This window comes from Eublepharis macularius, chromosome 9 (assembly GCF_028583425.1).
Source record: "Eublepharis macularius isolate TG4126 chromosome 9, MPM_Emac_v1.0, whole genome shotgun sequence".
Taxonomy (NCBI): domain Eukaryota; kingdom Metazoa; phylum Chordata; class Lepidosauria; order Squamata; family Eublepharidae; genus Eublepharis; species Eublepharis macularius.
The window spans coordinates 44,750,796-44,767,955 of record NC_072798.1 but is presented as its reverse complement, the minus strand read 5'-3'; the positions used below and the strand labels follow the sequence as shown (position 1 = coordinate 44,767,955).

Sequence of the window (17,160 nt, the reverse complement as noted above, 5' to 3'; positions counted from 1 at the left end):
AGCCATTAATCAAAGCTATGTTGTTTCTCCCAGTACGGAAAGCTTCAGGCAGCCATGCCCTCCTGCCACCTGATCTACATACCCTAAAGTATTCAGTGATTGACTGACAATAGAAAACATGAATTTCTGCTGAAAACTGTTTGCCATGCTTCCTTGTCCATTTAACAAAGGAATTAGGCAGTTTTCCACTATGCCCTATGGGGGACTGGGGGTGGGGGTGGGGGTGGAGTAGTCATTTTTCACCCAAATATCAACAAAATTGCAGCGGAGTGTCTTCCACCTGTCATTCAAAGAACCTTCAAGTTTCAAGCAAATTAGACGAAGGATTTAAATTCTACGGGCCCCTGAATAAGCCCAGGCTTTCTACTTTCAATAGAAAAGAAAATCCTCTCTTCAAACCACAAAGGAAGGGGGAAGGAAAATGGCAGTTCTCTGCAATTTTGGGATTGGCTGGGTGTGCTCTGTGCTTCTCCCTTGCAAGTGTCTGATTGGGAGAGATGCCATTTCCAGGAAATCAACACAGTTAAATAAAAACAAGTAGTCATGCTGTATGGCTGGTAAGCATCGGAACTTAGGGGGGGAAATAAAAAAAATTTCAGGGAGGGGTTTTCATTATTCCCAAGCATCTTGAATTTGTGTTACCATTTCAGAGAATCAAGGTAATAATTCAAAACAGCATTTCCATGTATATCTTCGGCTCAGGAGTTTGGTTTTGTACATCCCTACTCTAAATGCAGGGTTCCCCCCCCCCCTCAACATAACTGGGGAAATTTTCATCCCAGCAGCAATTTGGGGGGCAGAATGTAGAGAAGCAGTTATATAACTTTTAGGGTGCTTTTTTGCACCAGCCCATGTAATGTAATGGGGCACAAAAATATCTGTTTTTTTTTTTAAAAAAACAGCAAGTACTGATCCAGGGAAGCATTTTTAAATGTTGTAAAAAGAAACAATCCATTGTGACAACCTTCCTGACAACGTTTTTCTGTACCAAAGACAGATGTTCTTGGGGTTTAAAAAAAACCTCAGAATATAAAAATCAGAAGTTATTTATTTTAGATGTTTTCCTCTAAAATTATAACCTTATACAGGAACCAAACTTATATGAGATAATATGCACAAGGGAAGGGATGAAATCAAATGACATATTCTACCTCGCATGAAAGGATGTTTTCAGGCTCCTGGTCCTGTAAAATACTATGAGTCATCACACACAGGGAAAAAAAGTGTGGGACATTTTTACACTGGATTTTGGCTTCAGACAAAAACATATCCCACAATCAGGGGTCATTTCGTAGAAAAAGAGCTGGAGGAACTCATTAGCATAACTCATTAGCATATGCCACGCCCCTTGCCATCACTGGAAGTGTGTCATTAGCATAATTGATTTGCGTGTGCCACACCCCCTGACATCACCTATCCTGGCTGTTTTGGACCCAATCCTGGCCATTTAGGGCCAAAATTGGGTCCGAAATGGCAAAAAGGGGGCTGAAAATGGCCAAAAAGGGGCCCCAAAATGGTCAAGATCGGGCCGCTGCTGAGTGGGAGAGTGATACACCACCTGTCAGAGGTCCAATCTGGGCTATTTCAGCCCCAATCCAGGCCAAAACGGGCCCAAAATGGCTGAGAGTCAGGTGGGCGGGGCCACCTGTCATGTGACCTCTTTGGGGAACTGCTGGAACTGCGTTCCTGTGCATTCCCCCTCGAAATGAGCCCTGCCCACAATACAAGTTGCAAAAATTTTTATCAAGGCATAGCAGCTGCCTATTTTGTTTCAATTTTGCTAAAGACAAACTAGGGGAAAATTCAGTGATAGTTTTAATAACTCACATTGTTTACAATTTAAAACAGTGTTATTGCCCTAAACTACTAAATTATTAATATATTTTGTAAGTCGGCAAGAAAACTGAGGAGAAAAATAGAGTAAATTGAGACTGATACATTAATATTTTCTAGAACAGAACTATGAATAACTTGAAAGCTGGAAGTAGAAATTCCACTAGCAAGCTGCAACGTTGGCTGAGAACAGCACTAGGAACAAGTCCTCTATTTAACTCAACTGAATCCCTATAGAACAAAACTATTAATTTACAAGACCTGAACCAGATTCTCTCCCTGCCTGAAGTAAAGGGGCAACCACGAAAAATATTTTTAGCAAGAAACATCATAGAAACACATGCTAAGCCATCCTCACATGTACATCAAGACACAAAAGCAATATCAGTAGCAGTTTGTGCTGGAAGATACCTGATAAATGTTAACATCTGCAAGCCTAACCACAACAGGGCTGGACATCAAGTTAATCTTGGGTTGCTGAGAGGACACGGGAGGTGGCTTTGTGTTTCCTTGAGGTATCTGCTCCTTGCCTATAGAAAACAGAAGGCATGAAAACCACATGCAGGATGCAGTTGATCTTAAACTGCCCACTATCTCCACCACTGTACCACAAGATTTTTCAGAAGGAATACTAAAAGAGAAAATTGATCATTAAAATCAATAACGGCAAAATTAATTACTTTACTAAACACAATGGGCAATTACTGTAATCTGGTGGGTGCACTTGCCAGAACTGTGCAAGCTTTTGAGTGTATCATATTTCTTTTCTTCCACTAGCTCAAGCATCATTAAAACTATTTTCATACTGACAAGTGTTTATATCTGAAATTAAGATTTAAGGAAAGGTAAGATAAACAGCCAGATACTCCTAATGCCACCATGCTTGTATTGTATTCAATTTTGACCAACTGAAATTAATGGAACATATTTTTGTGGATACCATGGCTGGCCAAAAAGACAAATAAGTGGGTATTAGATCAATTCAAGCCTGAATTCTCCCTAGAAGCTAAAATGAAAAATCTGAGGCTATTGTACTTTGATCACATCACAAGAATACAAGATTCTCTGTATAAGTCAATAATGCTAGGAAAAGTGGAAGGCAGTCAGAAAAGAGGAAGACCCAAAATGAGATGGCTTGATTCAATAAAAGAAGCCATGTCCTCCAGTTTGCAGGATCTGAGCAAATCTGTTAAAGACAGGACATTTTGGAGGTCTCTCATTCATATGATCAGAGGCGACTTGACAGCACATAACTCACACACACATTTATAAAGTATGATTATGACAGGGATGAAAAAGCATTCTCATCATAAAAGTCAACAGTGTACACAATGAAATACCTGCTGGTATATGCTGTGGAGACCCATGAGGTGGGGATTTAATAGGAGAATCTACATTATGATCCTTCACAGCCTGCTTCAGCAATTCAACATTGCTTTTGAACTCCAGCAATAATTCTTCTGCCCATCCACTTCTGGCTTTGGTAGCCTCACTATAATACATCCAATGGCTGCAGCTGTCACCTACAAAATATTACATATGAATAACTTCCTAATAAACATAAAACATTTTTGATATACTACTTATTTATAGCCACACAAAAATAATACACTGTCAGGCTGAAAAGTCTTACCTTTATTTACCTCAATTCCATACCTTTAAAAGCTAAGAAACTTAGGTGTGAATAAGGAAGTTCCTAATATCACTTAATTTTTTCATAGGAATAATACTTTTTTTTTACATTATGAGGTTGCCTCAAGGATTTCTGAAATAATATGAGTAAAGTACTTAGACTACTCTAAAGTGTCATATAAATTCCAAGTATTTTAAAACCTATTTAAGCAACTTTTTCAACAAGGAGAATACTATATTTTGTACATATTGAAACTGCAGCATCTTCTTTCCATTTTCTAGTTACAGGCAACCTGTAAAAAGATGAACATACAATACAAGCAGGGGACCTGCAAGAACTTGTTGGGGAGGGGTCATTCCATCCCCCCACATTTGTTTCCTACTTTCTCCCCTTCTCTCAGCCAGTCTCTGACTTCCTCCCATGCCACCACTGCCACATGGCAGTGACAGGGAAATACAGCAGCTCCCCCTTCCTCCCCTGCCTGGGCTCAAATGGCAGGAGGGCAGTGGCAGCTCCAGCTGCTCCTCCACCCACAGTGCCATTGCCCTGGTGGTGGAAGGGGGGCAAGCAGTGTTTCAGGTGCTCCCTTCTGCCTGCCTGTCTCAAGAGGCAGAGGAATGGAAGTGGCTTTTGCTCCTCCTCCACTAGCCTGCAGAGCAGCTATTTCAGCAGAAGGGGGAGTGATGGTGGTTTTTCCTCCCCCACCTGCTGGCCTGGAGCAGAGAATCAATGGTGCATGAGCCAGCACATTAGTTGTGCAGGCTTAGATGACTCCTCCTTCCCTTCCTGCTCATGGTAAGTTTATATTGCCTGTGGAAGCAGATTTTTTTTAGATTTTTCTGCGAATCTGGTGTGTGTGTGTGCGCGTGCACACGTGCACACACACACACGTGCATGCAAGTTTGTTTGTTTTAAAAAAACTCCCTTCTCTCTTCACAGCCTCAATCCACAGATTTATGTATCTGTAGATAGGGCTATATTGAGAATTACATACATTGATAATGTAATATCTCCCTTTGGCTGTGGGTTCCTAGGTTAGAGTACTCACTCAGGCACCTGTTCTCAGGTCCATTCAGCAGAGACAAGTAGCTCAAAACAACAGTAGTTTATTTGCGAGTGGACAACTCCAACAACTAATAACTTCAGCTAGCATGCAAAACTGGAAAACTGGAACAAGAGCTCCACCCAACAAGAACAAACTAAATCACACAGATATCAGGGGAGGGGCAGACTTTCTGTTACATACATACACACATACATACAATAAACATACAACAGATAAGAATGTTAACCTCAGTTGTATTGTTCAAGCTTTTTAAACATGCTAGACTATTAAAATACTATAATTCAGCATTTACTGTTACCTGCTTTGTGAAAAGGGTAGTAGTCTACTGTTAATTGGCTAAAGGACAGTTGCATAGCTGCTCCTGAAATACGCCTGTTGGCATCTGTAAAATAATTATTTGCTAAATTATATGTTAGAGATATGACAGGCTAGATATCAAAATAAATACTAATGTTACCAAAAATGCCCATTAATATATATTTGCATCAATTCCTTGAAGAAAGTAGATGAACTCTTCTCTAATTATAGTTTAATTAGGCAAGTGTGATGTTATTTAGCAGTTAGAGTAGATCCAGGTTCAAAACATCCACTCTGACATGGAAGCACACTGGGTAACCTTAGGGTAGTGTCACACACTTTCAGTCTAATGTAACTCACAGGATTGTTGCTGTGAGAATAAAATGGAGGCAAAGAAAATGATGCTGTAAGGGTTACCACTGAAGAGAGAAGTGGGATATAGATATCTACACAGCTAAAAAATGGTTTAAGCTTCCTGAGCATTGAATGTTTTTAATCCCTTTCGTATGTATTTATTACACCAATTATCAACGTAACACATACAGCAAAAAAATTAACTAAAGATTTTGGTACCAATGCAAAAGCATAAAAGGGGGAAACAAAATGGATATAGCTCTGAATGGCTTCGAAAGGAAAACAAAACTTAATGGCAATGTCTACTGTACCAAAACAAGAAAACCACATAAGTTCACTTACCCTTTTCCTTAGCATGAATATCATCACATATATGCAGGTCCAAATGGGAAATTACTAGATGATAGGAAGTTTCCTTAACGTCAAAATTAGTGAACAGATTCACAATTGCATCATTATGATCAACAGCTGCCGAGGTCTGCTGTGTTTTTACCTGCTGAGAACTGGGCACAGCAGTGGAACTCTGGGAACAAACATATAGCAATACATTATACAGACTTGGTGAATCATTTAAAAACTGAAAGTGAAAAGAAGTCCAACATGTATTTAAACTTATGTCTTAAAGAAAGTTGTCTTCATCATCAACATTAGTATATGCTTTGCTACTCAAATCAGTGATAAGGTATGGACAGTGCTGAAGACCGTGCTGGACAAACAGCTTGATTCAACCTACTTTAAATGTCTTCAATCTCTCAGTCAGATGCTGGTAAAGATGTATAAGGGCAGCCTTGTGTCTCTCTCTAAATACTAGAAACGTGATCCCACATTTTTGTATAAACTCTCTCTCAAATGTTTATATTTTTTCAGGCTCCTTCCCCACTGCCAAGCTCATAAGACAAGTACTGGAATATGTATGTATATGAAATGTCAGATGTAAAACGTGAAATGGATAAAATTGGCCAATTTTTTGTATTTTTTTCATATTTTTAAAAAGGAGGAAAGGGTATACTATGAAGCACGTAAAGAATGTTCTGTTCACCGCTAATAATAGTTCTTAAGACAATGTCTAGCTAAATCTTTGCATTTTAAAAACCTTTGTACAGCTGTGGCCTTCAACAAAGTTACCTTTTTTTCTCCTTCAAGAAATTTAAAGACTATGATACAATTCTATTCCAGCTTGACATGACAGGGTACTCATTTTTTTCCCTGTCTATTCACTAATATATTTGTCTAACATTTGATTATCTTGACCGATACATGACTGTTATTCTATTCTATAGGCCAAATATGAGCGGGATTCCCATTAATGTTCTTCGACTAGAATGATACAAATTAAGTGTTGCTATTTTTGGTTGTAGTCCCATAAAGACATATTTAAGACCCACTAAAATCAGTGGGACTAAAATTTTCTTATTTAAGTCTCACCAAGTCAATGAGATGCATGTTTGCCTCTTTCACTGGATTGCATCATTGGCTTGGGAGAGCTTGTACCCACTAAAAGTGAAAATACAGATATTGAATAGCTTACCTGTGTGGTTTCAGTAGCAAGGCTTTTTCTCTGTTCAGCTGATTTTTCAATTGCTTCACTAAGAGATTTTGCATACTGTACCATAGCTTTCAGTTGGGAATCAGTTAAAACCCACAGCAAGTCGTCCAGTATTAGAATCAGTTTGGATGCCACCACATTGCAATCCTTTAGCTATGGGGATAAAAAGAGATTTTTGAAAGTTAGTAACCTCGTGCTTTAGATATTAAGTCAAGAGATTGGATCAGATGTTGAAACAAAACATTAAGCAACATTTAATAGCAGTCATGGCAGTAAATTGGAATCTTTATTCTTAATATCTGCTGTGTCACCGCCAAGACAGGCTGTTCATTAACAGTAAGAAGAAAAATACCTTAGAATTTGCATCTCAAACTACATAAACATCTTCTTGAGAAACAAACCTAAAAAACACTCTATTTGTGCTAATGGATTTTCAGATTAAACACAATTCATTCAGAGGCAAAATAATTTCTCTATAATATCTCCAGCTTTTCTGTAGGCATCCTTAGGCAACTAACAAAGCAATAAATACAAAAAACTAAAGGCAATCACTCTTACTACAAAAAGTCATAATCTGATAGCAAACTGAGGGCTGGGCCACCTCATTCAGCAGGCGGCAACTGATGTTAGATGGCCAAACTAGAGAAGACAAATAGAGGGCTGGCTTTACCCACAGGTGAGGCTTTGGCAGGTGATGCTCCCAGTACTAATCTGCAGCAGATTTCTTTCCTTTGTTTATTAGTTATCAACACCCCATGTACCTGCTCATAGCGGTCTATATATTTGATCTGACTAGTGCCAGGTCCCACTAGTGACATGCTGAGTTTCAAAGGTGCTCCACAGGCCTTTGAGGCCCAGGGCAGCTGTGGAAAGAAGCTCCTTTCCTTCACACCAGCTCTCTGCACCAGCTCTGAGTTGGACAGGAGGAGAGGGGATTCCTCTGACATTCCAAGCCTTAGAGAGACTTAACAGAAAGCCTGAGATTCCTCTGCCCTTTTTCAGGACCTGGAAGAAGGATTTCACAAGAATAAAAGAAAATCTAGGCCTCTTCCTACAGAATAGGTTCATACTGAAATGTTATCTATCCAGACCATATCAAGCGGATTTGGGAGCAAACCTGCCGCATATTACTTCTGCTACACAATCTCTAAACAACATAAAAGAATATATAACTTTGCTTCAAAGCAGCGTTCAACATTACCCTTCTTTTAAGTGTGATCCTAATTTTGGACTGGTTAGTAATCAGGCGAACTGGAGCACTCATGATTTCATGCCGAGAACTTTGGATTGCATCTGCTTCTATTCTGATCATCTGCCAGTTGATCTCTTTAAATGTCAACACCTAAAAAAAAATCAGGAAGTAATAGGAAGATATACATGGAATTACTCAAGTAACATATATTAATTATACAGTTACTTGTTGTTGAGCAACCATGCAGATTCTGTTATCGCACATAAAGATGAAGCACTTTTCACAGAAGTTTGAAAAATTATATTAATTTTAGACAGAATAGTTTGCTTCTTGTTAAATCAGAAAGCTATTATTTTAAAGTACCCAAAAGAATTTACAAAATATACATAAAACCTCCAAAGATGACAAAATATTAAATAGAACAGTAAAAGTAGGACTGCCATAAAGAACAGAGTTGTCAAAACCAACTAAAAGCTTGTGACAATTTGAATTGTTAAAGAAGTTTACTAAAGGCCCAGCAGAACAAAATAATGTTTGCTCAAAATCTAAAACTAAAAAGAGAATTTATCCAATATACTGAACTCTCAAGAGCTCTCTAACTAGTTTCCAATACATAAAAAGCAATACAACAAAAAACTAAAGAAATACAAGCAGCAGCATTAAAAACCAAACTAAAAATAGCAGCCATAAAAGCAGTTCCTAAAAAAATCTAAAACCAATCATCAAGAAAACTTGCAGTGCCCATGGATGAGGAAGCCTTACTCTGACTACTGCACAGCTTACTCCTTGTAAATGAGGGCCCTGGAGCAAAGCCTCTCCGAAACAAAAAAAACAGGAGGCACATAGAGGAAAAGTCATTTCCCAATATATTCTGAACACAGGTCAATTGTGGATCTAAAGGTAATTAGAGGCCTACCACCAGAATTTGTGCTGCTAAATTCCAGTTCATGCACTTTAACAGATGAGGGAAACAAATTGTCTTTATCTGCTTCCTCTTCAGAATGCAAAAAAATCCCCTTCTGAACATTTTAAATGTTTATATTAAATTCATTCTTTGCATTTGTAAAATGTACATGACATCAATATTCATGGCTTCATTTTTTATACAATATGCAGCAAAATGTGCTCTTAAAAAGGTAACATCAATTATAGCTGTTAAAGTCATATCTACCTAGGGTTGCCAGTCCTCTGCTGGGGGTGGGAGATGCCCCGCTCCCCCCTCCCCCCCGCTCCCATTTACCTGGCTAGCAAGCCCATCATACCGCCCCAGCAGCACCTCCCCGCACTCTGCAGCAGGACGATTTCAGCCCCAAACAAGCCCAATTCAGCCCACTGCAAAGCGCAGGAACGCTGCCAAGAGGTCCCTGAAGCGCTCCTGCACTTCACAGCAGGCCAATTTAGGCCCCAAACGGGCCTGATTTGGCTCCAAATGGGCCAAAATTGGCCCACTGAGAAGTGCAGGAGCGCTCCCAGGGGTGGCACGAGGCCCTGCAAAATGACGTCACTCCCGGAACTGACATCATCATGTGCCCCCCTCACTCCAGGAGCACGTGTGTAGACCTCCACAAAGGTGAGTGCCAGGCCTCCAGCCTCGCACGAGGAGAGTGAGGGGACCTGGCAATCCCATATCTACCAATAAAAATGGATCAAATGAAGATGTAAGTGTATAAGCCACCCTTGTTAGATATATCTTTCCTTATATTTACTACATTCAGAAACAGATCAACAGTTAGCTACCAGCAGTCACTCAAATACTGTGGTGCATGTTCCTGAAATCAGTTCCTCTGAACTTGGTCAGTAGGCTCATTTAAATGTTTCCTGAGTGATCTAGCTGCCCATTCACTGATACAAATAGTCCTCCACCAATGTAATGCCTTGGTTTAGAATGGTTCAAGTGATGCAGCATGCAAAGAGTGAGCTACAATTTGAATGCCACATGAAACACAGAAAGCCATATAGCTCAAATCTTTGCACAAACCCTCAGTGGCCTGTGAGCAACCACTAAGGGCTGAGTCACATACAAAAAAGGCAAGTTTTGCAGTTCTGTGTCTTCCAAGTGCGCACAGGTGAAGATTTGCATCAGGACCACAATGTGCAGAGAGAGGGCCTTGGGCCCTCTTTTCTCCTTGTACCATTTTCCTTTCCTCAAACTACCCCAGGAAAACACTGCTCTACAGGGAAAACATATCAACTGGTGGCTACACAGTTTCTTCAACAGGGCAAACAGCAGCTCCTTGGTGCTATTTCATGTTGGGAAAATGGCATAAGGGGAAGGCTTAAGTCCCCTCTACTTCATGCATCCTGTTCCCAATACAAATTGGGCCAGTGCACACCATGGAAGCACAGATCTCTGGAACATACCTTCATATCAGCCATAAGTCAGCATCAATCACACCACGGGAGGTATGTGCAAGTGAGATCTCAATATGTCACATCACTGTTATAATAACTTTAAATAACTTCAATCATAACGTTAAGATTAAGATAACATTAACCTGTTATTTATTAAATGTATCATTTATACAATGCTGTACTTTGAAATCAGCTTCTTATAAATATAAGGTGACATTACCTCTCCACGCTGAGACTCTTGTATGCGAGTAAATTTTAAGTCACCATGTTCCCAGTTTGCATTTACACTATATATTCTCAGTTGAGAAAGTTCAAACGATGCATTGAAAGCTTTTGCTCCAATTCGGATTATAATGGAGTTTACAGAAACAGATATTCCTTCTACCACTTTTTCTGCAAAACCATATTCACTGGAGAAATAAAATGCAGGCATTTCAATCAGATTTTCAGTATATTTTTATGAAACAACTTTTAACTATTATAAATACAGTATGAGCTGAGTATAGTTCCTTGCAGAATTAGAAGCCAAAAAAAGGGACCATCCTACAGAAACCCTGGTCGAATCCACATTCACCCATTACCCGCATGTTTATCGGATATCTTCCGTTTGCCTCCAATCCACGATTTTTTCCTTTTCGTTCACATTCCTGCTTCCAATCCGTCTTTCTCGCGCATCCCTCCGGTCACACGGCCGCTCGAAAACTGCTTTTTGGGGCGGGACCTTTTTTCCCACCCATTTTTTTTAAATTTTTTTTTAGCGCACTTTTCCGTTATTTCGATCTTGCCTTATAAAGAAACATCATTGAAGATAATGATGCCTCTCTTTCCCCCACTGACAGCACTGATGGCTCTCTCCCGTTTCTTTTTGGGAAATTTGGAAGCATGTGGGAAGCTATCGTGGGCATTTCCTATGCAGGACAGTTCAGTGCCTGAATTTTACTGGTTTCACTTCCTTCGAGTGTCATTATTTCGATATTTCGTAATTTCGATATTACAGTAATATAAAATAAAAAAAATAAAAAACAGTTAAAAAGGAAGTTTCGCGAGTCCGTTCTGAGGATGGATTCACCCCAAAATGATTTTTCAAACTACCAGATTTGATTCAGAAACAGCATAATCAATAAATCCAATGCTATGAATTCAAAAACAGTCTTTTGCAGACTACGGAGCACTTGCAAGTTGAATCAGCCAATAGGAACTCTCGGAACAGCCGGAGAGACAGGAAGGGGGGTGGTTTTTAAAAAAACCGCGTAAATTGTGCATTGGCCCGTTCACGGCCACCGTGAAACTCCCGTTGAAAACCTGTGACCACATATTCGGGAGAAATGCGAATGAAATGCGTCTGTTTAATGAGGTAATAATGTGACCGGCACTCGGGATTGCGTGGGGAATGCAGGGAACATGTGACTTAGAATGAGTAATGTGGATTCGACCCAAAGCTAGGATATAGGCAAGCCAAAGGTCAAGTCTACTCCTGCAATTCAGTAGTAAGTTAGGAACTCAGAGATACCATCTTTGAAAAAGTCTATGAGAAGCAAAGCCACAATGTATTCTAGATACTTAGGACATTTAGATAATGCACCTTTTATGTACAATGGAACTACAGTACCCACTTGATGTAGTAAGGAGACAGATTAACAAAGCCAGAATTATACCGAAGGATAACCTGTTACAAGACAGGCCCAGAAGAAACAACAATAGAACATCACTAGTGATTACATACAGTTCTTGGCTCAAATCAGTTCAACACATTATAGATGACTTGCAACCTATGCTGAACAATTATACTCTTCTTTCACAAGCATTAGAAGGCAAACCTTTTCTTGTCCACAAACAGCCTCCTAACCTTAAACAAGTCACTCAGAATAATGTGCTTCCCAACACTGACACGGACTCTGGGACCAGAGTCTGCAATAAACCAAGATGTCAATTCTGTCCCATATTCTGACAGCATGATTACTGGACCTCACACCACCAGTTATACCATCTCAGGTTCATTCACTTATTCATCTTCCAATGTTATATATGCTATAAACGTTAGCAACTCCCTTCCACTCTCTACGTTGGACAAACAGGTCAGTCCCTACACATAAGATTAAATAGACATAAATCTGACATCAGAAATCACAACACTCAAAAAACAGAGGGAGAACATTTTAATCTTCTAGGATATTCCATTGCTGACTTAAAAGTGAGTGTTCTGAAACAGAGAAACTTCAAGGGGAGATTGCAACAAGAAATTGCTGAAATGGAGTTCATTCACAAATTCAGAACAATGAACAGTCAGGGCTGAACAGAGACAGAATTCTTATCTCATTACAGATGCTAATTTCTGCTCTAATCAAGTTGCACTGTACCTTTACATCCTGACGTCTTCTTTTGCTACACCCCTCCCATCTAAGTGAGCTGCACTGTACCTTCATATCTTGACGCTCCCACTCAGGGATTTCCATTCCTTCTTGTATCTGAAGAAGAGAGCTGTGATTCTTGAAAGCGTATACTCTGAAAATCTAAGGTGCCACTGGACTCAAATCCTGCTGCACCTTGAATGTAGTACTGCTTACAAGAACCAGAAGTGCTGAATGACACAATCTCTAAGAAAGCTATATGCCACTATGTCCTTTAATAGTTTCAAGTCTATAGCTAAATTGGTCTGCAGTAGAACAGCAGGAGCCAGTTTGGTGTAGTGGTTAAGAGTGCAGGACTCTAATCTGGAGAGCCGGGTTTGATTCCCCACTCCTCCACTTGAAGCCAGCTGGGTGACCTTGGGCTAGTCACAGCTCTCTGGAGCTCTCTCAGCCCCACCCACCTCACAGGGTGTTTTGTTGTGGAGATAATAATGACATACTTTGTAAACCACTCTGAGTGGGCATTAAGTTGTCCTGAAGAGTGTACATAAATTGAATGTTGTGATGATGATGATGATGATGATTCTAGTGGCACCTTAGAGCCCAACAAGATTTTCAGAATATAAGCTTCTGAGATTCAAAGCTGAAGAAGGAATTTTTGACTCTCAAAAGCTTATATCCTGAAAAGCTTGTTGGTCTTTAAGGTGCCACTGGATTCAAATCTTGCAGTATGTCTTTTAAATACAGGACTCCCAATACAGTAATCAAGAAGCACCTTTGTACAGTGCAAGAAACAAACGTGTACAAGAAAGCTTTTTGTCCCCTCCACCAGATATCATTACAGACTATATATGAAATACCTCTGAGTTTCATAAATGCAATATTCCTATGCATGAGGGTGGGGAATGGGGAGAAGAGATCACTGCTAAGTTTCTCCTTATGATTCAAGGATCAAATTGAGAAAACAGAGTGTGAATCACCCCATGCATGGATACAGCCACTGTGACTAATGACCATTTTAAGTGGTTGTGATGACTGGAAAAAGTGCAATCATAATAGAGTTGCCAATAGCTTGGAAGAAAAGAGCACTGACCCTTTAATCAAGGATTAATGGAATGTTATTACCAGATGATGCTCCTTATTTCCATAACATGAAAAGCTTCACCTGCCCATTTCCACACATTAAGCCTCTATTAAAGGGACATTATGATCCTGCCCCATCCCCCAGATTGCTGGCAACTCTACATCACAATCCTAGAATGGCAACTGTGTATGTGTACACCATAGTTCATCCTGGGATTTGATCTTATACATGAGAGAGCAAGATTTCTGGTCCAGTAGAACCTAAAGACCGACTAGAGTTCCAGGGTATGAGCTTTCAAGAGTTAAAACCAGTTTGGTGTAGTGTTTAAGAGCACGGGACTCTAATCTGGAGAGCCAGGTTTGATTCCCCACTCCTCCACTTGAAGCCAGCTGGGTGACCTTGGGCTACTCACAGCTCTCTGGAGCTCTCTCAGCCCCACCCACCTCACAGGGTGTTTGTTGTTGTGGGAATAATAATGACATACTTTGTAAACCACTCTGAGTGGGTGTTAAGTCGTCCTGAAGGGCAGTATATACATCGAATGTTGTTGTTGTTTGACTCTCAAAAACTCATACCTTGAAAATCTAGTTGGTCTCTAAGGTGCTATTGGACCCAAATCTTGCTCTTCTAATACAGACCAACATGGCTCCCCACCTGAAACTATATACATGGAAGGGATCATAGGGAGAAGATAAGCCACCACTAAACTGGCTCTCAGAAGACCTCCTTACACTTTCCTTAGTGATGCAGCTCTTCAGAACCAGATTACCAATTTAGTTCAACATTAATTAACAGACGTATTACAACAGTCCATTAACACAACGATAACTTGTTTCCTCACTATATCCTAGCAGAAACTGATCTCAATTATATAGAAAAATTTAAACAGGAACTCACCTTTGTCCTGATGCAGTTGCTATAGGTGATGGTCCATTAGGGGCACGTGGCTCTTCACATGTACTCATTTCCATTATTACTTTATCCAATGACTTTAAACATGCAAGAGAAATTTGGGATAGTTGAAATATACCACATTCGTTAATTGCTTAAATTAAGGCATCTCACAGAATCAAAAAGGAATACATTAACAAAAGCAGGGAGTAGGCGTTAAAACATTTCAAGACTAATTTGATAAGTGTTGTATTTAAACACTTAATTAGAAAATCAAATATAATATATTCAGTATTATGTATATTACAAATTAGTTTTCTTTAGCCTGATTTAGTCCAAATCTGAAAACCCTAAGAATCACAGAACTTAGGAGCAAATCCCAAAGTTCAGTTCTCTGTACTCAAGGTGCCGTTAGTCATCTACTGATTTCTATCTCAGTAATAGAAAGATGAATCAGAAGACCATCTTCTGAGCATTTATCAGGAAAACATTCCACAATAAGCCTCTGAAAGGTTCTTAGCCTAAGTCCAAACCCAGTATCATTTTACTTTGGCTGATAACTTCCAGCTATTCGTTAATTTATAAAGAAAGAAGTTGCCTTAACCTTTTGTGCTATAATGTCTTCCTCAAAATCACAGTTTGCCCAGGAAAATATAACTGTAATTAAGACTCTTAGCAGAGATCTACACAAATGTTTTGGAAAGTAATAGTTATTTTCAACACACAGTTGGAACAGCCATTGTTGTTTTCAAAAAACTCTTTCATAAAAATGATTCAACAAGACTAATTTTTTAGACTGGGGATGGGGCAAAATTTCAGCTAAACACAAGCTGCTTTAAAAAAGCAGTATCTTGTTCTATGCCCCCGATTTACCTTGCCAAACTGCATTCCGTGAATGTCAGCAGTCTAATCAAGGGCACCAATTAAGTTTGAAAATAAAACAACGACATCATCTTAAAGAGCAATTTGACTTTCTGATAAGATCTTAGTCATTTGAAAAACCTGCTTCTGGTAGCAATGCCACTTATGCAGATATGGCTTTTAAAAACTCATGCATAAGAAAGGTGATCTCCTTAATGAATTTAAAAATTGACACTGGTGAGCTTGCATGGCACTTATTTAATCAAACACTGATATTCTGGGTCTTAACATATATACCTTCAGATTGTCATATCAAAGAATCCCAACCTAGCAGCTCTAATATTGGATTTGACTACACTTTAGGTATTTGGCAGCCCAATCCTAAAGGGGCGGGGAAAGTGAATAGGAACCGAACTAAGGCTTGCGATGGCGTATCTGGGCTTTACGCCTGCGTAAGTCGCCCTCCGCCCGCGCTGGGATGCGGCGCTGGCCCACTGGCGGGCCGGCACCGGCGCAAGCCTCAGGCGCCCGGGCGGTGGAGGAGGAGCGGAGTAGAGCCCTGCGCCGGTGTGGGGGGTGTGTGGGGGGAGGGTGGGGCCAGAGTTAGTCTGCTCCCTAAGCCCCTCCAGAAGCGGGAACACCCACAGCGGCGCAAAAAAGCTACGCCATGGAAAAAGAAGGTGTAGCCCATAGGCGCCCATGGAACAGCGAAAAACCGGCCCCCCTCTCCGAGCGCCCAGCCCCTCCTCCATGGCCCGAAGGAGCATAGGATGAGAACTATCCCGGGGACCAATCAGCGTGCGCGCCCGGCATGAACGAGCCCCCCTCTCCGCACCCAATCACCTGCAACCGCGCCCTACAAAACATCCGGCCAGCGCCAGCCAAAACCCTCAGGTAAGTGAGCACGTCGCCGGAGGCTCTGTCCCTCTATCCGTGTGCTGCGTGGCGTTGCCCCTTTGAACACCGAACGGGGGTGAGGGCATTCACGGTGGCAGGCACGGAATGCACTCGGGGGACTTTGTGAAAAAGTGGGGGGACTTCCCATAAAAGGGAAGAAGTGCAAATGTCTGGCTAACCCCCTTTTTACCCTGACAGGAAGAACAACTCAACATCTAACTGCACTCATGCAAGCTAGTTGCTTCTAACTAAGCACAAACAAATTAACCCTTCCGTGAGAGAAGGGAGTGACACTTGGCGAACTTACAGCAGCCTCTCCCGTTTCCTTGCAGGTACCCTGACTCCGTTATGCCCGCCTGGTGATGACTGACGGAGCGCTGACAGGTGAGGAGGAGGAAGGGGAGGGGGGACCCGTTCCGCAGATTAGTGCAAACCGCCCATTCACCTGAACCCACCCGCTCACTTGCCGCTTCGGGTGAGGCCCAGCAGGGGTGGGGGGCGACCATGGCCGCCCCTGGCCGCCTCAGAGGCAGGCGCCCCGAAAACCACATGCGACCAGGTGTTTGTTCTGACCAGCTCATTCCCTCCCGTAAAGGTAAAGGCTTGCCAAGGCCGAGTGCATCCTCGCAAGACCGTCATGCATCAGCTGGTCGCTGCTGCCCTCAACTATGTGCATCCTCCCGGATGGCGGAGTGTGGGGCTTGTCTCGCCAGTGGAATGAGGCAAAGCCCACATGTGTTTTTTCCCCCCACAGGCACGTCCAGGGCATGGCTGCTCCCCCGCGTCCCGCCCTCCCCAAACATCTC

The 17,160-nt window shown here is 41.2% G+C and overlaps 1 protein-coding gene across 3 annotated transcripts in view; it reads right to left on the bottom strand.

Moving 5' to 3' along the window:
• Positions 1-17,160, bottom strand: part of BLTP3B (bridge-like lipid transfer protein family member 3B) — a 70,577-nt gene that overhangs the window by 37,036 nt on the left and 16,381 nt on the right. For all 3 annotated transcript variants that reach the window (XR_008597632.1, XM_054988345.1, XM_054988347.1), the window contains exons 4-11: positions 14,603-14,694; positions 10,494-10,683; positions 7,931-8,071; positions 6,712-6,882; positions 5,526-5,706; positions 4,831-4,914; positions 3,174-3,356; positions 2,245-2,363 (exon numbers count right to left, since the gene is read on the bottom strand). Coding sequence is in view for 2 of the 3 variants with exons in the window: in XM_054988345.1 (XP_054844320.1) it covers positions 2,245-2,363; positions 3,174-3,356; positions 4,831-4,914; positions 5,526-5,706; positions 6,712-6,882; positions 7,931-8,071; positions 10,494-10,683; positions 14,603-14,694 (1,161 nt within the window). In the remaining variant the exon portion in view is untranslated. The remainder of the gene's footprint in view (positions 1-2,244; positions 2,364-3,173; positions 3,357-4,830; positions 4,915-5,525; positions 5,707-6,711; positions 6,883-7,930; positions 8,072-10,493; positions 10,684-14,602; positions 14,695-17,160) is intronic.